General features: G+C 34.4%; 1 protein-coding gene across 4 annotated transcripts in view; it reads right to left on the reverse strand.

The window, feature by feature from the left end:
• The window catches only part of Rbp6 (RNA-binding protein 6), a 387,192-nt gene that overhangs the window by 83,528 nt on the left and 281,621 nt on the right, over positions 1–22,043 (reverse strand). For all 4 annotated transcript variants that reach the window (XM_090105937.1, XM_090105934.1, XM_090105935.1 and 1 more), the window contains one exon: positions 10,507–10,555. In XM_090105937.1, coding sequence (XP_089962063.1) covers positions 10,507–10,555 — 49 coding nt within the window. The remainder of the gene's footprint in view (positions 1–10,506; positions 10,556–22,043) is intronic.

A 22,043-nucleotide genomic window follows, 5' to 3' on the forward strand; every position in this document is an offset into this window, starting at 1 on the left:
CAATGTGGTGTTTCAGTCGTTATTCGCTTGATACTAGTCAATTATAAGCTTCTATTCGATTTGATGCCCGCTACGTCCCTCGAGCCCTTTGCTCGCTTTGGCCAGCAAAGTTTAAATTAATTCCCGATTGATACATCACATTCCAGTATTTCTGTGATTTTTAAACACCCTCCGGGTACTATTTTCCGTAATGTGTATCGAAAAAAGATTAATCGCATTGGAACATTTGTACAAAAGAATAAAATCACATCGTTTATTTCATTATCTTCGGACTTCATAAGGTGGAACAATATTTACTTTCAAAACTTTTATCTACGAAAATCTTTTATATATTAATAACATGATGGTTTTGTTTGATCTGATAACATCAAGAATCAATTTGAAGACTGGTGTTTTTATAACGTCAATGTATTTTGATGTTAGACGTATATTAATAGTTTTAATTCATTGTCTAATCACAAATGTATTCTCAATAGGTACTTCTACATTTTTGCGTGTATTATCAGAAAAATTTGAGATTGATAGACTGAAAAATATACGTGAACAAAGTTTAAACGCGTCGTGAATCTTTTAGATGTTGCGGTTGGCGCAATGCAATGTAACTCCCAGTATTTTATGCAAATCCATTGGACAGTTGATACACGCGATCGACTGGGCAAATTCGCAACGCATCGAGTGACGTTTAATTGGCAAGTCAGTAAATTCAGTTAATACAACGACGCTATCACAATACTACGATTTGAACTGTCATACCCCGCGTTCAAATAAACTTAATTCAATACTTCCACGTAAAGGGTCACTGTAAATAGTTAATCGAAATTGTTTTATGAAAACGAATTGGGAGATTAATATTCAGTGGTTATTGGATCAACGTTTTTATTGGATAATAATGCACAAACGGCCCCAGTAATTGGACGCAGTTTTTGACGTTTAAGGGGCTACCCGGCAATTTCGACTATGTTCAACCTCTATAAAGTCTGGTACAACATAAAGCACAATACCGAAAAAAATATATAAAATAGGATGGTCTTTGATCTTTAATTGCTCGCGAGGATTTTTTTCCAAAGTTAATAGATTTATAGAAAAAAAATGTGCCGTGGTCATCGATTTTTCCGCAAATACTCTATAAACTTCGTAACCTGCTGACTTAGAGCTCTGAAAATTTTATGTTTAATAAATTATCAGTTACACAACAGTCCCTGACGAGGATTTTTTGTTTCACTGATTAGTATCTTTTTAAATACAAAATGCGAGGAAAAAAGAAGGTGCAGCGGGAGAGATTTGAGATCCGTCTAGTATGGTCAAGGTTATTAGCGCATGTATAAGCCTTAAGCTGCGCCGTGTTTAATAATAGCCGTTACCCATGATATCGATTCGATTTCATTGATATTTCGCCTCTATTTTGAATCTGAAATTAATATATTAAGCCAAACAAAGCGGAATACCACTTGAAATATTATAAACATTTGTTACGTAGTTTAAAACTTGAAGAGAGATACCCGTACTAAACTGAATTTATATTACTACTAGGATAATTATTTTTGTGCGGTTAAAACAGAGGAGGGTGATATGATAATTACGAGACTCGTGCGGGCTCATCTCTTGCACCTGTTGCCTCTGACTTTAACTAAAATTTAGTGCGATACGTGTTAGTATCCCGCCTTACGCGACACTTGTGTATAATTTCGTCGGTAAACCGATATTACAGAACAACCAGGCTGCGACACTGATAGGGTAAAAATTATTTTCCATGTAACATGATGTTCTACACGTTATTCCTATTTATTAAGATATTTTTTTGAAAATTTAATGGTCAATTTAATCAACACTAGAAGCAGTTCTCTAGTATTTTTACAGCAATTTGATTGTTTCGTTACAGTCTTTGTTTTATGAGTTTGTATGAGTGTCACGTTGCCTTAACTTTATAGTTAGCGTCACCTAAGTGCAACACGGCACCGCACGTAGCGGACAAATTCGTCTCTATAGTGGTTGCATTGCAACCCAGCTAGACTTTACGGTGTCTCGCTTATGAACCAACCGAATAGGTGACTCTAAAACTTTCAGAGGATCGCTACATTGCTAACTAAATGGAGACTACACCAGAGATGTTCTCGAGGGCGGCGCCTTTACACCAATTTTATGTTAGACGAGCGAAATATAACTGAAATTCCAATACCGAAAATGTATATTACACCGAATCCTTAGAAACTGACAATGCGGGGATTTCTTAAGAGCCTCCGGCTAGGTGAGGGTAGGCGCGAGTCGAGTTTGTTACATAAAAATCGCGTTATCTCGACCGAGGTCGACAGATTACTTTCTTGTTAAGAGGATGAAACAAGACTTTCATTCGTCAAGAAAATAAATAATAACATTTTATTTAATTTTCCGTACAATGAGTCTGATTATATCTTTTATGGGCGTTATTTAATTTAAACTTGCCGAGATGGTAAAATTTTATTCCTTCGTAATTAAAGTTATATCTGGAGACGGCCAGAGTTTATTTAATAAACCGAAAATGATTAACAAGTTTTATTATTTTATTAACTCCTGGCGCTGTAACTTTAGCGCGCGCGTGTTGCATATACAGCGTTGTCACAATAAAAAACGCCCAAAAAATATAATTCGCTGGCATGTACCGGAATTTTATTAACACCGGCGCCCGTGTACCGAACAATTCACTTTATGCTCGAAATTGTGCAAAAGTAATCAGCCGATTTATACCTCTCGGCCCCGGAATGATCTCTCGGTTGTGGCGGCAAACACGCAATTTGTCCTGAGCGTTAAATCGACCGCAAACAAAACGGGCGGTGGCGCTCACGCCATCCCATCATTCACCTGTGGTCACCAATGATAATGAGATGGACCTACTGTTCAACATATTAGACTGATTGCAACTGTGCAGCGGAGCGCCTGGCCGACGACCACACCTCGCCCGATCGCATCGCCCCGTGATGGATCACCAATTCCAAATATGTATGTTATATGTTAATTCATTACCGCAGGTATTACATTATACGAAAATAATGTGGTCGCGATGATAAATGGTGATAAAAACTATAAATTATTGCAATGACTTTGGATAAAACGGACTGTTGTTCATGACAACGTAATGGACGGAAATAATGCATATTATTCAATGCGTATGAAATTTATTTAATAAGTATTTCAATTTACAGAAATATTACAACTTAATAGAATTAAAAGATAGGTAATATTTTTACTTTTATCTAGTGCAATTTTGCAAAACATCCTCAAACTTGAAACTCGTACCTATATGATTGTTCGCAATCTTATCACACTGTTCCACATAAGGTAGGCGGGAGTACATACGCAAGGCTCTAAAGTGTTTAAATCGTGGCTCACGGCAGCGCACCTCGGTTACATAACTCAAGTGTGGTCAGCAAGGTAATGAGATGGGACTGTGACCCCGTTCTATTGTCTAGTTGCTACGCAGCGACACAGCCCTCTAGAAATAAGTCGACCACATAATCTGTCAAAGTTACGGGAACACACCGCATAATAGTAGGGAATGCGATTGCAGCGTAAAGAAATTAATTTATTAGCATGAGAATCAGAGTGGCTTTGCATAGCGACACGAATGGAATTTTACGATCCGGTTACTGAGTTAGTAATCCGCTTATATTTTGTTGGATATAGTCGTGCATTTAAATATTATTTTTTTTCTGTATCCAAAGAAATGGATAATAATTATTATCATTTTAATTTTATCATTAACTTCTACGACGTAGTTTGATTGTAAAAGTTGTTAAATGATATTGCATGTTGTAGAAAAATGGACAAAAATATAACCATATAAATCCACACATTTATTCCACAAAATATGTAAAGGAATTAGAAACGCGTGGAGGATAAACCTATTTCTAGATGTTCTTTTCTACCAATTTCTCTGCAAACCTTTGTCATTTATCCCGTCAGAATTGTCAAAAACATAAGCTTAGAGAACGGCTGCACATTTTTTATTCATGACGATGATATCGGCTTGGATTCAGTTAAAGCAAATAGAATTATACTTTATACTCAGGATATACGCTTTAATTTTGTGTGTACTGAGAAAGGATAGGTCCACTTTATATAGTCTGTTAACTGTCGTGCGCAGACAACCGCTATATCAGCGGGGATGCCGATACGATTTATTTTACTCCTTATTCTATGTCAATTTAAATCCTGGAGCATTTTTTGCTGCGCATTTCTCATTAACAATGTTCTTTTCAAACATTATTCAGTGCTATGTGACGATAAATCCAATTTTCAAACAACTGCTACTGAAAATATATTATGTTGACACAATTTTTTAAATTTTTAATGTAAATTTTAAATCATTAAAAGAGATTAAAATCTATACAAGTCTGCTGTTCTCCTATGTGATATTATGAAGTCAATAAAACAATAAAAAATTATAATAACGATTTAAAACAATTTTAATTTGATAAATGGAACAATAATTAAATGGGTATTTCAATCTAAACTTCAGGGAAACAATTCTTAGATTACCCTAAACACTCCCTTAGCGATTTCAATATAAGTATTGTTAAATTTCTCGTCAAAATTTCTACGCTCTTCCAAGTTATCGATGGATTATACAGTAAATCCAATAAGGACGAAAATATCTTCATTCTATGTAACGGCATTGCTGGTGACAGTAAATTATTGGGGGTCATAAATAAAAGTAATTGTTCCAAGTGGCCGAGGGATTTTTTCCATAATTTCATTATAAAAAAAGTTGAGGGCACGCTCGGAATAACATTCGGGTATGTCCACCAAGTTTGGTGATCACCCACAGGGCAATGATCCAAGGGGATAACATAAAGAGATTTTCGAGACATCGTCTTCCTACTAAATTAACGGGATAACGCTCTTTAGACGCTAAGTTTTACCGGGTGTAATTAACTTGGCCTTAGTAATTAAGATGGTTAATAAATGGGTGCGTAGTAAGTCGCTTTGAGATAATTATGTCAGGAATCCTTTAATATAAGCAAAATAAGCGAGCTTCCTGCACTAAGTTTGCGAAATTATAACAGTAAAACTATTATGTTGATATTTTAGGGTACACCTTTGTGTTATTATTAACATTTACTTCAGAATAATTACTTTCTCAAATCAAGGACTGTTCAATTATTTCAAGTTTAATTTATTTAATAAAATCTGCCGTATTTCTATGAGGCAATAAAGTATAAATTGCTTTACGCTATGTCCACTTTGGGAACTTGAAAACTCTACCAACTAAATATAAGAGCGTAATTAAAATAATATGGCCATATTACAAGTTTAAGTACCCTCGATGGCCCGCAATAAATCATTGAAGTATCTTATACGTGTACCTATTAAGAACGTTTACGACTTTCTAACATCGAAAACTTTGAAGAACGAATTTCTCATAACTAAAAATGAATAAATAAAGGCCAAATAGCCGCTATTATGCTTTTCATAGTTTATGCAATGTTTTAGGTTATGGAAAATATATTATGGAAAATTCTTATGCTAAGGTAAACGGTTTAAAAATTATTATTATTAAAAAAAGAACCTATCAATTTCATATTATTATAAATTGGCCAGGGTATTATCGCCCCCGGTGGGAGCACGTAAGTAATAACGATGAAAAGCTGTCGTTAAATGATACAAAGCAGTATGAAACTATTGGCGCCATAATTACAACACTATTGCCTCATTTGTTGGACGAGTGCTTCGCTTATTGTTCGAACGCCTGACAATGTAAAGCGCTCGATATTTTCCGGTCTTAGAATGAATGACTTTTCAATTGCTACCACTCTAATGGGAAGTGGGTTTTCACTATGTCATTTCCCGTACTTACGACTTTTTAAAGCGTTCCTTTTGGGACGTTCTTAGTAGGAAATGATTCGCCGAAACACATTACTAATGTGTATTGTGGAAGCGCCAAGTCTTTAATGCCTGAATAGCAACCTATTCGTGGTTCAATTTATTGCCATCCGTTCTTAAAGAGCCATTGTTGAGAATCCAATGAAATTATATCGAGATATTACGGTTCTATCGTAATACGATTTCGTTCTATCATTAAATTTTTCATTGTGATAAACAACTATTGAGTTTTAATCCATTTTCAATACTTCAGTTTTCTCTTTAGGTTTAACGATATTACTGTGTTGTTTATGATAGTCGAAATGTATACTTAAGTATGTTTATTTAATATAAAGCAGTTATGATAAAATATTCAATTTTTTTTCTTAAAATAGTCAACAATAAAATATGCCTAACAAAATATAAGTAAAACTCCACATCATTAATTTGGGATAACAGTGCGATCTAAAGCATTGAAAGAGCGCAAACTTCGATACGTTTTCTCTGTCTATACAAAATCCTTCTGTTGTCAAGCCCCCGAGGTAATACCCATAGATACACAAGTGGACAGTTTCGCAAATGGCTAGGAGATATCTAATGTTGGGAACAGAGATGTGTTAAAATACTTCCTCGTATTTTCTATACCACTTCTCGCCGCGACTCCCGAGAGGGAAGTCTTCAGCTGATGTGTGAATAGTCTTATAGTAAAATAGAACTAGCTTTGCAATTTAAATAGAAGCTTTTCGTCCTCAAAAGGTGACGAAATTCGTCTATAACTCGGTGATGGTTCACGCACGTATTTGCGTACACGTTACGAAAACCTAATGCTATCATTTGAAATTTATACCTCTGAATTAGTAGAATTTATGTTGAAGAGTTAATAATATGTTTTAGTGTGATTACTGAATAGTCCCAAGAGTTGGTATTTCGCTTTAACTCTTATACATTGCGTGCTGCATCCTCAACCACGTCTCGGGGGACGTCCGCGTCGGTCGAACTGAATTGGATATTGTATCGATGTTTTAACTCACTTCCATGAACTCCCGTTATTGTACATATTAAGTGGTAGCAATTTAGTTCAGGAAAATATCTAATAACGTTTTATCTAATTAAGGCAATATTTAAATAATGTTTAATTATGATAGATAGTAGACTAATAGTAATCAATAATGAATAACTTTTTTTAATGGTATATTTTTATACGGTATCAAGTAATAGTCACGGAGTAAATTAACAATTCTATTGGTTAATAAACCCCACTTCCGAAACGTCCTAAGATAAAATAAGTCCACTTGAAATGAGCATTACTTTAAACTAAATTAATTGTAATACGCGTATTATTAGTGAGGGCGGTGGTTCCACGCAAGGTACCCTTACACCTAAGCCCGGTGTATTCTCGTCTCCCGCCGGAGCCACGTGCTGCCACTTAGCAATGAATAAACATCTCACTGTACTCTCCAACGACTCTTATAAACAAAGGAATAAAGACCAAATTCTTTTGTTCGCAGCTCCAAATAAAATAGCCGAGTTCCCGACAGAGAGCTCCACTTCAGAAGCTTTCCTACTAGGTATGTATTAGAATTGCCTCGACATGTACAAAAATAGTGAATCGAGGCGCGCTGTAAATTGAATTGTATACGAACAAATAAAGTTGCTAGATTTAAGTAGTGTTAAAGCGCAATTAAATACCGTTTCGAATACACAAATGAAATCGGAAAATTGTATCCGAGAGAAAAATAAAACGAACGCGTAAAAAGGATAACGGAGGCGAAACAAAAGCTTTATGACGTATGACGAAAACGATCATTTATGATTCACGCGATACGCGTCTTTAGACAGCGGGCTGCGAATGAAATATAAATAAAACTGCTCGTATGCAAAGTGATAGGTAAAATTTACACGGTAGAGAGGCACGCACTGCTAGAAATACGTCCCTATGGCGTCGCGTACCTCGCCCGGCCAAATGGAATCCGCCCCACTGAGATTGGTTCCACTAGTTTTTTTTTTCTTTAATATTTATGAACTTGTGTCTCACGTGTCGTTTTACCTTTCGTAATGGCATTTGCTTCAAGCCCCAGTTACGTTTTGAATGTCAATCCTACGACGGAACGGAAAGTTTGATTATTACATTGCGTGCGCCTCGGTAGCAATAGTTTTACGCTAGTTGCTTTCATGAAATTTTCCACCCTCGCCAATGTATTTAAATTTATATTATAAATGTTATCTGTTCAAATTCGGTTCAAATTTAATTTATTTTAGTAACTGCTGTATATTTTATGGATCTATATGTTTTAGACATTTGTTGCATTGACCAGAAATTAATTGAATAATTTCGCAGTCATCATCATACTTCAATAAATTATTTTTTGTTAAGGGAACCAGTCGGGAGGGGACACCTTTTATTATATTTTTTCACTGGTCACGACCGTAAATAAAATAAAGGGTGCTATTAAAAGCATTATTCGCGCATATTTAATGTAGTAAAAGGGTAAAAGGTTTCACATTTTTACAGATTCAACAGCTTTACATAAAAATCGCCTTTTAAATGAAGCTTCCATTCAACACGTGATTTATCGGTAAAAATCTACAGATTTGGGAGCGAATAAAACAAAACAAAAGCCAAAACAAAGTTAAATAAGTTATGAGCCGGTGTAAAATATAGAGGGTTATTTTTGTCAAAGCACACTAAGCCAACATTATTTACATAAAACATAAATTCAGGATAGTATGAATATGAAACCTATAAAGAAATAAGAACGAAAACGCTAAACGAATTTGGGTGAATCGCCTCGTCTATATGATTTGATTTTCGGAATTAATAATTCAAATGGACAGAAATCGTCGTCTTATGGGGTCGAAGCGACCGGGCCCTCGTAGCGAAAAATAGATAATAAAATGTATTGAAATGGCAGCGGGCCGGCTTATCCGGTTGAAAGTCAATGAATATTTGATTTCAATTTTTTTTCCAACGTCGCCGTGAAGTATTCACGCCATACCTAATTTGATTTTCGCCATTCCGGCCGTTCGCTGGGGCAGTTTGCATTCATATTCAGTATATGAATACGCGTTTGGGTTGCCTTTTGCCCGAGTTTGATACAAATAAACAGCGGATATTTTTACATTACTTACCAAAATGGCCCGACCCAACTGATTACGTTCAGGGGATAATAACTGACGTCGCTATAGAGGACATTACGGGCCTACATTAAACGGGTTACTTGTGATTCATATCATGATTTCATTTATCAATATAGATAAGCCGATCGAAAATAATTCTGCAAACGTAAGCTGATATTTTAGATTTAGCTATCGAATTTTTCTTAGTTCCTTTCACATTTTTTCTAATTACAAAGTGGAGGGGACCGCAAATATCATCCAAATGACACGCAAAGGGCGTGGATGTTAAAAGACCGTTAGCTTTGAACAAGACATTTTATCTCTTGTAGTATTACTTTAACGCTGATTTTTGCTTGTTTCTGGCTGAGAGAGGATTCGTTTTTGCGAACTTGCATAAATGACGACGCAACGATATTCCACAGAGCCTAAATATTTGGGTCAACCTGTTTTTGTGTAATGAGAATTACAAAAGTAAATTTAACATTGCATTTTGTTGTAACCGCTTCAAGGGAACCTTTGTTAACAACAAAAGATGGTCGTCCTTGATACGATTTCGTGGATTTTGGTGGATTTTAATTAAAATCTTACGCGTTGTGAGGATAATCAAAACATCTGATTATATAAGTCCCCGTGCTTAGACGCACACTTTATTTGTAAGCTCATGTTCAAATGGTCCTTGTAACCGAAATAATTTATGTTATCTCAGTTAATTTACTTAATTAAAATATTTTACACGCAGATGTGATGTACAAATAAAAAATAATTGTGTATGTGAACTGAAGGTACAGATAAAAGAAAAAAAAATACTAAATGTTCATAAATGAGGCCCAAAGAGAACGTAGATAATCTGTGACCTATCTATATAGCAAGTTCTTTCAAGAAGGGCTCAAAGGTTATTTGCAAGAATAATGAGACTCTCGGATACAAAAGCTCTTCTATATACATTTTTATGTCAATAAGAATATCTTGAAGTCCTCTACAAAATTGAATAAATGGCAGTAGTTCATAAACTTAACATTTTCCGTTCTCGTTTGATAATGGCGATATTGAAGAATGCTTTTATTTTGTGCATAAAAAAGGTAATTTGTGCAATTTAAAAATGGTTTCCCTGTGCACGTTTTCATCTTACCTGTGAAATAAATTAGTCATCTAGAAATATATTTACATTAGCTGGCGGGTATTTTTGCTGCAATATTCTACGCGGGTTTACGTGTATTTATCCGACGATACGACAAACCGATGTAATGAGGCGAGACGTGCATGAAACAATATTTTGTTTCCCCTGCGACATGCTAATTTAGATGGGGTTTGCATATCGTCGGGTTTGAGAGACTTGTTTATTAAAATGTACTGTAATAATAGAAATAACTCGTGGATCCGTATTTTAATGTCGTGTTTTCAAGCTCGTATGATGAATTAATGTTTATAAATTCTGTAATATAAGTTGCAGCTATTTATATTTTTATTTTATTATCATTATAAATGATGCAGACGTGTCCACTGTCCAGGCATCCGTGTTCGGCGACACTGTACTTAAAAAAATGTATGACTTACCTCTGTGCCTGTTGGTCTGTTTGTCGAACATGAGCATTGCGTCTTCAATCTGAAACAAATGATAAACAAAATTAAAATCTTGCATGATTACGTTGAAATAGTGAAAAACGTGTTTGTCGTGCACGATTTGCGCCCCGCCCAGGCAATAAAACACTCCGGTGCTGTAATAACGAATAAGCACCGTACAGAGTAAACCACACGCTGGAAATAAACTTTGATAAGCGGGGGCGAGCAGGTAATAACGTATTCATAGAGAAATAAATGGAAAGTCGGCGGTTAGGACACGAACAATACACGCGAGCAGATGCGCTGTCACCACTCATCTAACACGAACGTATAAAATTTGGCCGCGTTCGTACGCTTTAAAACTCTCCGGCTGCAAAAAAATCCGAATTGCATTGCAATATTCACGACGTATATACGCGTATTAAACATTCAGTTTTGCGTAAGGCGCCCGCAGGACCAAATTGTTCGCGTTAAAACAAGTGTTTGTAAAAAGTGGGCATACTTCGTTTGACAGGTGGCCTCCAGGGTTTTGTCTCGCAGTCGCTGTTTACCCCCAAGGGCGACATTACTCGCGGACCTCGACACACCCCCGATGATCGATGTCGAATACCCGTAACAGGTGACCTTTCCCTCAATTATTCTTACCTGTAGACGCGTTTGTTTAGTGGTGATTTGTTTGCGCGGGAATGCTAAGCTTTTATTTACGCGCGTACTGACAACCCTTTTTGCGGCGAACGAAAAATTTTCCGCAACATTTGATGAAATTGAGTTAGACCTCCTTGGGCTCGTTTACTTTATGTCCGTATTAGTGTATGTTTATAGTCTCGTGATGTAATACGTATTACAACACGCTGGGAAAATTTTAGACTTTGAATAAAATTAGTGTTCAGTTAAGTATTATAAATTATTATTTCTCAGAAAACATACTTAAAATCGAAAGCGAAATACTTCAATCAAATAGAGAAATCAATCACATAAATTGATTTCTTTCTTGTATTTCTATAAATACTTAAGTATCGCTTTCAGCAGCTAAAATCTTTTGATACAAGTCGAAATAAATCGTAATATTGGCAAATTTGTACCAATAAATATCTTGATTGAAATGGATAGCAATTTGCTAATTAAACGTTGATTTGTTTTCAAATCTCAAACTAAATTTGCCGACACAATTAGGTATGTATTTCAAAGCTAAATCGTAGAAACTAGATATTCTCACATTTCACACAACATGCCGTTATTGAAAATGATATTCAGTGCAGACATTTTAAATTAACAGTAAAACAAAACAAGAAGATATTTACAATCTTTTTATTTAATTAAAAATTGCATAAAGAAGCTATTTTATGACAAAGGCAAAGTATAAATTCACTGTCATTACTATTGTCCCCTTACATAACTTGAATAGCATCTTTCTAACAACATAATATTTTATTTAAAAATAACAAGGAAGAAATTGTATTGTAGACTGGATTCCCTTTTAAACAATCTGTTTCTTCTTAACTTCATAACTCGAGTACTTTTCTCGTTTTATATTTAATCTTATATCTTGTGTCCCTGTTTAAGTTTCGTTTATAGCGTAAGTTGAGGACCTAAGTTTAAGTGGTCTGTAATTTATTATTTGTGCTCGATGTGTCTGATATTGTATGACGTAAAGTGAACCGGTCCATCCCTCAGTGCCAGTGAAAAGTCAACTTCGGAGTCACAATTTGAGTCACGTAAGTTGAAATGGACCTTAACAAGTTGTGCCTTAATAGGGACGTTTATGAACATATCGCTGCGTGACCAGTCTAATTCGGCCTTTAATATTCGGACAATGCGTGAACCCTCGTGTAGGTTTCTCCAATTTTGACATAAGTACAACAGCCCACGTACATAAATATTGTATAATTAAGGTAGGGAAATCGGCCCAGTTTATCATTAATCATTCGTAATTCGTGCAATGTTTTCTTCGAAATTACCTGAGATAAACGGGAATTGTAATGAAAACATGGTGTAATACGAAAAGTGATTACGCCGGGGTACAGTTTAAGGTAAGGAATACCCAAGGAGCAGTATCAATAAAGTCACACTTGTTACAATTTTCTCTAATGTCTTCTCATTTCTACTAAGCAGCCGGCTCTATTATTAAGCATTTTATTTAAGGGGAGATTCCCGCCACGTCCCCAGAGGTAGCTGTCGCATTAATTTGCGATGTAGGTACGCATTTAAGAGCTCCTACTAAACCTTAAATTTTTCACCGTTCCTTTGTCGTTTACGAGATTTGTGACGCTTCTAGAGATTTTATACATTCTGATACTTTTTATGTCGCTTCATAATAATTATCCCTGTGTTTTCCAGACCAGTCGTTTTCTGTTTTATGCCTATTCTAGTCTTTTCTGGTGAAATTACATTTCGGTTTAGGGCTTAGAGCTGACTAAGCATTATGAAAGCTGGAAATTGAGTTTGTTCAATTAAATAATGTATAAGAATAGAACGCACCTGATTATTATACTCAATATAATTATAAGGATATTATTAAGTGATAGTTATTTCAAATACCTATTTTATTGTTTATATCCTTAAACTAAACTTAAACTTATAAACGATTTATTGAATTTGTTTCACATTTGTAGTTTCTTGTGTATTATATTTTGGTCTAAATGCATAAAAATTATTCTATAACAAAGTAGAGTTGCCTACAACAGAATCAAAATAAACTACCGACATAACCCGACGTTATTAATCATTGACATGCAAAAATCGATTTATTTGTTCCGCGTCTAAAAAAGGGGTTTCATGCAACAGTAAATAGAAATTGCGAGTACACAAGCGATGAATTACGAATATCACATTCTGTACCGCAATCCATCAAAACCTACCGATATCATTCGTGCAGCAGCATTTGTCGGAGTCTAATATGTGAACAAATTGTATGTTTGTGTGCGTTCTTTGTGTGTACGACGCATTGATTCGTAGGCGCGTGTGTGCGTGTGCTTAGAGACTGCACAATTAATGGGATAGGCGGTTGAGTCTCGGGGGCACGATAAAATATAATCAATATGCAAGCATTTCGTAGATGATGCATACGAGAAATCGCTTGGCAATTGGCATTTGATATACAGAGTGCTGCGCCATTAGATCTAGCAGTAGATTTTTATAGAAACAGCGACAATATCGTGTTCGAACGCATATACAATATACATCGTATATACAGTTGTGAATGAATGAATCTATTAAATATATCATTAAAATTTATATAGGTTTATCATTAATTCACGAAGAAAATTTTATTCATTTGCACAATAAAATTTCATCGAGTTCTTGATTAAAATGTTTGTGTCATTATTTTCTTTTATTTTGCTTTTTAACAAATAAATTTTCAACGCGAGAAATAGCGCTATCAATAATAATGAATGGAAATAAGTAGGTCGAAATGAAACACTTAAGATGAAGTGAATTGAAGTTATAAAATATACAAGAGCTTTGATTATCTAGTTAGAGAGTTTTTTAATTTAAATCTTAAAGTCGTATTTTTTTATTTATTTTAGAATCTAAACTCATTTTAATGAGGAGGCGGCAAAGTACCGATTAGAATTATCGAAAGAGATAAGATGACGATAGACCTTTGAATTATTGAAATGTATCTAATGCATAAATAATTAAATTACAACTTATATTGAATTTTAAATATTGAAACGTGTAAAAACTTTTATTTTAAATTGCTTTCATAAGTATTACATAAATGTGAATGCTTTTGTTTGAAATTTTAGCCGCAGGTCTATTTTGAGCTAAATTAATTACCTACTCAATTGCTTAAATTAAGTCCTACAAAGTAGTTTTGTTTGAGAAATTAAGGGGCATTTTATCTTTGAGAACAAGAGATCGCGTCATTATAGATTTGAGCTAAAATCGATTGATTATTAGAGGGAAACTAAATTAAAGCTGTCAGCTATAGACTATAACTGTAGAACAGTGCAATGTTTACCCAGTTTGACCACAAGCAGTTACTTCGGTAGTTGCAAAACAGTTGGTTCGTAATGGTCAACTTCTTGTCCATCAAATACCAACTGTTCCCAACAATGACTCTTGCGTTTAATTTGAAGAACTTTCTGGAATGTTTTGGTTTACAGTATGCCGGAGAATCCCAATTCTAAATAGGTTAAGGATTATTCGCTCGATCGCCAGCGGAATTATGCTGTTGTTTTACGGATTATGTTTTAATTGATTTAGAAATTGATAATTTTATTGTTCTGATTTAGTTATAACATTAAAATGTTTTTGTGATTTTTATGAAATGACCTTTACATAGAATCAGTATTCCTATAGAATCAAATATTGTACTATAGTACAATAATACAGTTTATTTTGCATGAACACGACAAACATTTTGTATCGAATGTAAATCACGCAAAAACCACAATGTGGAATAACAAGTAAATAACATTCAAACAAGATTTCGGCCGACGGATACGCGTGGACACACAACATTATACAGGCAAATCGAATTAAGCCCTCTACTCTCGACGAGTACGTTGAAAGTGGGAAAACTCAATAAAAACGAATCAGAATGAGGAGACTCTTCGGGAAATGGTATAAAGAAAAAGTTTTAATTTGTTTAAATATTTCCGCGGGTGGAAGTTCGTTGCTTCTCAAGTTTCGTGCCGGCATTAACTCGCCCGCGGCGGCCTAATGGGACAAGCCACCTGGTATTAAAGACGACATAACAATTAACTGGAAGAACAAAATATTAGTTGAGCTAATAGAGCCACTCGGATACACTCCGCCCTTGCCCTCAATAAATAACACCCCTTCTGGAGACAGATTCTCAACAATTTTGTCGTATTTACGTAATGATTCCCTGAGGAGTGAATTCCGGGATAATTTGCGCTTCTGTTTTTATAGATAAGTTTATACGACGACGGAATAAATAATGAAGAGATTGGATTGCTTTAGGATCATTATGTATCTCAAATGAGTCTGTTCTGATTTTATTAAAATGTTCTATTTTTACTTTTAGACATGATTTATTGATGGCGATACAACTTCTTGTTTAACATTATTTATTAGCTACAAAAAGCAATGCTTTGCAGGTATAAAATAGATCACCTTGTTACAGTGTAAGAAAGAAAATTACAAACTAAGCAATAGTAAAAAATAAAACGGTTAATTAAAAAGTTGCACATAACAACAACTCCCGTGATAAAACTTTTTACATCTAGAAATTTTCCCAATTAATCGTACTAATAAAGTTTATAACCATACTAAGAAACTGCGCACTTAAAAACCTTCAACAGAATCTTATCAACAATTACGGATGTCTCGAACCGTGAAGGATCGATGAATAAAATATGAAAGAAGTTTAGGCAAAGCCGAAAACGTTTTACGTATTTGAATAATCACTTTAACAAACAAAACTCAGAATCCGCTTCATTACTTATTAACCTGTGCTTCAGTACAAATAGGAGCCGTCGAAGGGAGAAATGATTCCCTTTAGAATTGAGTTGCGGATAGGGTCTTTAAACGAAAGACAACTTTAAATCTACTTTGGATAGAGCATTATTAGTTTTGTAAATTAGGGGTGTTATTTTAAAGTTTATATTAGTTTCCGAATGGAAAGAAAAACTGAGTTATTCCAAAGATGGGAATTTGAAATCAAGTCAATTCATTTTCTAGCAAAATATTTGTCTAGTTATTTTTATTACAAGACGAATTTAAATGTTCAAGACATTCTCTACACTTAAATATACCTACAGATAAAGTTATTCGGTTTACTTCTGACATTTGCCCTTATTACACAAGCATACAATTTTCGTATATCCAAAATCAATTCAATGTCAGATTTTCGCTCATATTCCACTACAATTGAATAGATGGGGATTAGTACAATGGCAGAAACCCACAAAAGAAAATTAAAAGATGATTTCAAATCATTATTGGAGTATGAAACACTTCAGGTACATTCATTGTAGTACATCCTCTATTGAATAGGTTCTAGTATCAAAGGAATATTGTGTATGAGAAAAAGTTCGCAATATATTATAATACCGATCCGATGTACTATTGTACTATATTGATACAAAGTGAATAAGTTATCGAAAGGATAATATTATTGCTTTTGTTCAGTTTTTATCTTTTGTGTCTTCATGATCAAATAAAAAAGTCGCAATAATCTGTTTACGTTTGTCATCTATTTCTTTGTACTTTATCTTTCCAGTATTGCAATGTAAACGAAATATTTCCTTGTTTTCGGAAAGATAAACAAAGTATTGAACAATAATATAAGCCGAACAACCATTATAAATCTAGTATTTGAAAAATGAAGCTATCTATTAAAGTGTATATTTGAAAAATTATGTTTGTGAAATGTTAATTTTGAAAATAACGAAATAGCGACAATGATTAGCATTTTTATCAACTTTATATCACTTAAAAGTTAGGACTGACCTGAACTGCGGCCCGATGTTTAATTACCAACTTTTTAAAAACTGCAATTCATAATAGACAGCGCTGGTGAAAAATGAATGATGTGTTGGCTTTTTCATTATACTTTTCCCCTCAAAGTTTCGTAAAAATGGTCGAACAAAAACAACTTGGATTTGACAGTTGGTTTTTAAAAAACATGCAAATGCTTTACGCTTATCCGACGAGCGTATTTTAAGAAGAGTTGGAAAATGTTAGGAATAATCCAGTTAAGAAAGTAATTTTCTTCATCTCATCCCTCATTGTATGAAACAAGATGGCATATTTTTCCGACTCTAAGCTTATGCATCGATTTAACTTTTTATATTTGTTGGAAAGCATATTATATGTACAACGTGTTAAAAGTTTATTCACAGTTTTATTAATAAATATCATTCATCGCCTTAATAATTCTTTTGTGCAAATATTATATGCACTATAAATCATTGCAGATAACCAGTTCTCAACAGACGTCATTAATAAATGAATTTCTCTCGAATGTAAGCTGTATTCCATTGTATTGGCTCAGGTGTTAATTGTTTCAGGTAATATATCTGGCTGCTCGCTCGTTCACATCAAGTAATAAATACGGGTCGATTAAGACCCTAAATTATTCAACGAACCATCTGTAATTAAGCTACTATTTAATACGAACATCTTTTTATATCATATTGTACATTGTACAATCAAGAGGATTTACGCGACGTTATAATCGATGAAATGCGCGAATCTGAATGTTTTATTGTTTTTTCGCTCGCATTTATTTGATTAAATAAAGATGGAGTTTACCCTTTTACTCGATATTTTAATGACCCTTTTCAAGATATAAATGTACTCGAAACTGAAAGGCGTGAGTAGTCAGTTGTATTATTTTGGAGTGGAGTTTACAAAGTTTTTCAGTTTGACATAATTCATTCGTCATTTGATTTCGTGAATTTTGCTACTGACGCGCTTCATCTTGACCACTTATCTTGAATAGAGTTGACATCCATTGTGATATTTTATTAATATTCTGTGAAATGCAACCGGGCGGGGAAATTGTTAAACCTTACAATAGAGGCTCTGTCTTCATCGTTGGGAGAGGAAAAGTTGAGAGATCTCGACGACAAAAGTGAAGAATTAATGAATTAAACTTATGCTCTTATATTATTCTTTAATTACATTAAGCTAATTATAGTATACTTGAAAATTTCCTTTAAAATAAGGAAGTTAGAAAGGAAGAATTGTCATTTGTCCGCTGACTGGAAACGCCTCGTTATCGCTATCGTTTAATTTGACTGAAATAGCGTGCGTGCCTATTTAAATTAATTCCCACCAATTAATTTAGACGTTTCCATGCAACACGATATACCGCTGTGATATCATCCTTTACCACGAATCAGTCTATCAAATCGGTCACAAAATGAAGCTTCAAGATTGTATTACGGTGCATCTTGCAAGGGCGGCGGTAGCGGTGAATCCCCGCTCCTCCACTTCACTTCCAATCTGCATATAAATCGGATATCCATAATGACATCGCCATCGTAAGCAGCCCGAAATTCGTTCAGAACCCGATAAGGGCCGTGAAAGCACTAATCCACAGAAGTTTGGATGACCCCGATAGCAAATAGACCTACCGTATTCTATTATGCAAATTATCTACGTGAAACTCGGACTGTGGTCGCCAAGTTTTCGTCCAGAAGTTTCGTCAACGGTATCTTTGAGGAAGGAAGTGCGGTGTATCGAACTTTTCGGATTATCCCTAACAATGTTATATAGTTGGGAGAAAAGAGGCGTATAAATAAGTGATTGTTAGCCATTGTGTGGTACTGCACGTATTGTACGTTTCACAAGTGAAATTTGTTCGGAATAATGGTCAACGAATCTATTCGAAACTGAGTTTGTTCTGTACTTTTATAGCACACATGTTATACTGACTTCACACATTTTAAAGTCCAGTCATATTCAATCGTATCAAAAACTGTGAAATAATATTACTGTTCCTTGTATTCATAGTGAAATAACCGTAAATGGTTATGAGTATCAACAAAAAACAAATGATTTAACCGTTATCATTTCGCAAGTAGTTGAATATAGTTTTATAATGGCACATAAATTGCTTTTCATGAACGAATTCATTCAATTGAAAGCGGTTAATGAATAACTGGAATTCTATATTTTTTACAGATTCAACAAGTGATTATTATTATTGTAAAATACGACAAATGGAACAATTTATAAAGCTATTATCGTGGATGTGAATATTTTTAAGTTTTAATACCATAGTACACGCACTCCAGCGAACAAAATACATTTGATATAAGTCGCGAAAGTGCGTATAAAAATTATCATACAGGCGTCCAGGAGTTCCGAAACATTGTTACAAGGTGTGGGCCTTGCCCTGACCTAATTCTATTTAATCCATCGCTTACCTATAAGGTTTTATTGCCAATGGCCCATTACAGCGCACATTATCAACATCATCATCCGATTTTACTATTTCTAGTCACGTAAACTTGAACGAATATAAACCACACACCGAATAGAACTTTGCTTAAGCATTTAATCAAACTAAAAATACATTCATGTATGAATTGGAAAGGAAATACATGTTTATTAAGTAGTAAAAATGTACAGAAAAAGGATAAAGTTTATAGGGCAGTTTATGTTGATTACATTATTATAATATAGCTCGTGTTTATTATTTAAATCGATCACAATCTATATAATATTATGTTGATTACAAATAAACTCGAAGAATTGAGCAGCCTAAACAATTTGGTTTTATCTTAAACTTACTCAGACTGAAACATAATTCATAGAGCAACATTACGTTACATGTCAAAACTAAGAAAAATATATTATGTCGCAGGCTTAACAGATCACAACCCTTTAAAAAAGTAGTGTAATTTCGTAAACGATCCAAGAATATAACATGTAACGCGAACCGCGGTCATAGCTACGTGGTAGAGCGAATTTTTATTGTACGCATCAACTTCTAAGACAAATATGAATTCTACTGCTGCGTGACGTGTGAGCGATGGCGTCGCTTTACGTCGACCTCTGAATTTAACCAGTAGGCTGTACGCAAAACTTGCCCGGAGGTTACATTAAGCCGATTGCTGGCGTCAATCAAAACCCTCCTTTTTGTGCGATCCTCTAATATACGCACGAAACCAACCAAACATTTTGCGTAATGTTTTTATTATACGGACTTATTTTCAATAAACCCGTGTGATGTATGGAATAAAGCCTATTGGATTTCGTATTATGTTATTGAAGCTAATATGAATGTTATTAGGGAGTAAAATACTTTATTCATTCAATTAAATGTTATCAGCTCGGTTCATTTTCCTTCTCGGATTTTTGAAAAATCAAATAAGCAAGTTCTATTTTTGGCGTCAATACAACACACATTTCAGCAATACAATAATACTAAAAAACGTAAAACATCTTATTCAAAGAACGTAATTTTCTTTTTATTTGCAATTAAATTTATCTCGGTAATATATCGCTTCAATCTTAAAATAACGACGGAGTCCATTATCCCTTCCATTCCGACCTTCGGCCTATCGGACCGTCGGCTGATAAATGACAAGTCTTAAAACTAGTGGCAGGTAATTCGACACAAATTCAAGCTTAGACCTCGTTCGCTCATACGGAACTTTCAACAATTACTTTTATTTGCAATTTATGTCCTGGGCTACCGAAAATGGTAGTGGACTCAGGTGCGACCTTTTTCTATCTGATAACGGATTTCAGAGGCCTTTTATTTCTACTACTTTCTAGCGTTTTACGGTATACAATTTCTGACTGATTTTCGAATTATTCTAAGTATAAAGTTCCAAAAAGCATGATGTGTCCTCAATAATTTATGTAACAATAAAACATTTTTTTTGTAATACCAAAAACAGCATATAGTTTATTCAAGTAACTTGAATCATCATTATCAATAAGTTTATGATATAAAGACCATTCTGTATGTTATGTACCAAAATAGTTAATCAGCTTTAATCTAGTATTATTCCGCGCAATTAGTAGGCATAACATGTAACCGGCATCGGCTCAGTTTATTCGTGGTATAAGCCGGAGCGATGCATACGCACGCACGCTTGCTGATCAAACACCACATTTTAAAGGATTAGCATTATCGTTTCTAATGTCCTTAACTCTTTTTATTCAATGATTTATCCCTTATTGTTCTATGCGTTAATTGCAAACATTGACACTATTTTCCAATCTTGTTTGCTGCGTTTTTTACTCAAAATAACTAAATTATATAAAGTAGTCTAAACTACTTAGTAGTGATAAGTGAATATACTATCAGCATCGGAACTAAAAACAAAATAAAACTATCGATAGAGATTTGAATCGTGTAATCCATTTATTGTGATGAAATAAAAATGGGGAGATTGGTTGGATCACAACGCACTTAAACAAATTTCGTGCCCGTGTCTTCAGCGATGAATAATAGATGTGCCCACAACTCGAATTCGACCCTTACGAGGAAAATGGACCACAAAATGTAAGTAAATATAATGAATTATTATCTACTTCGGTATCATAAAAAGGTAAATAAGTTTGTTTGTGAGGGTATCGCGTTTTATTTTCGTATTAAGATGAATACGTTTAAAAATAGAGTATTTGTTTTTATGAGCGACCCGTGGCTATCTTTCATCTTTATGCTACCGATAGTAATGATCGGGCCCGCCCTGCTTTCGCTGGGGTATATAATTAATGGCTTGTAGCCAGCTGGATATCATAAGCTATCATATTATGACAAATTGCACGTCCATCGTATGAAATCTTTAGTGAATGTAATAAAATTATAAATCTCTACATTTTATAATATGCTCTATTATTATATTCTCTTTCAAGAAAAATCTGATTTTATTATTTAGGCCAAAAATTTGTCTAGACCCGTGTAAAGAGTAACTCGTTTAAGAGACAAAAGCAAACCAAAAGCCAAAATATTTATTAAGATAAATAAATTAAGTGAAATCTATTGTTGCCGTACAACAATACAGTTTTAAACTTCTTTGTTTGAAGCTACACCGATTTACTCTCCAGAGTTTCAATTTAACTACGTATTTGAGTCACCGGTTGCGATTGAA

Source organism: Colias eurytheme, chromosome 9, assembly GCF_061535395.1.
Source record: "Colias eurytheme isolate Ceu_HAF_F1 chromosome 9, ilColEury1 Martin Lab GWU primary, whole genome shotgun sequence".
NCBI classification, from domain to species: Eukaryota; Metazoa; Arthropoda; class Insecta; order Lepidoptera; family Pieridae; genus Colias; species Colias eurytheme.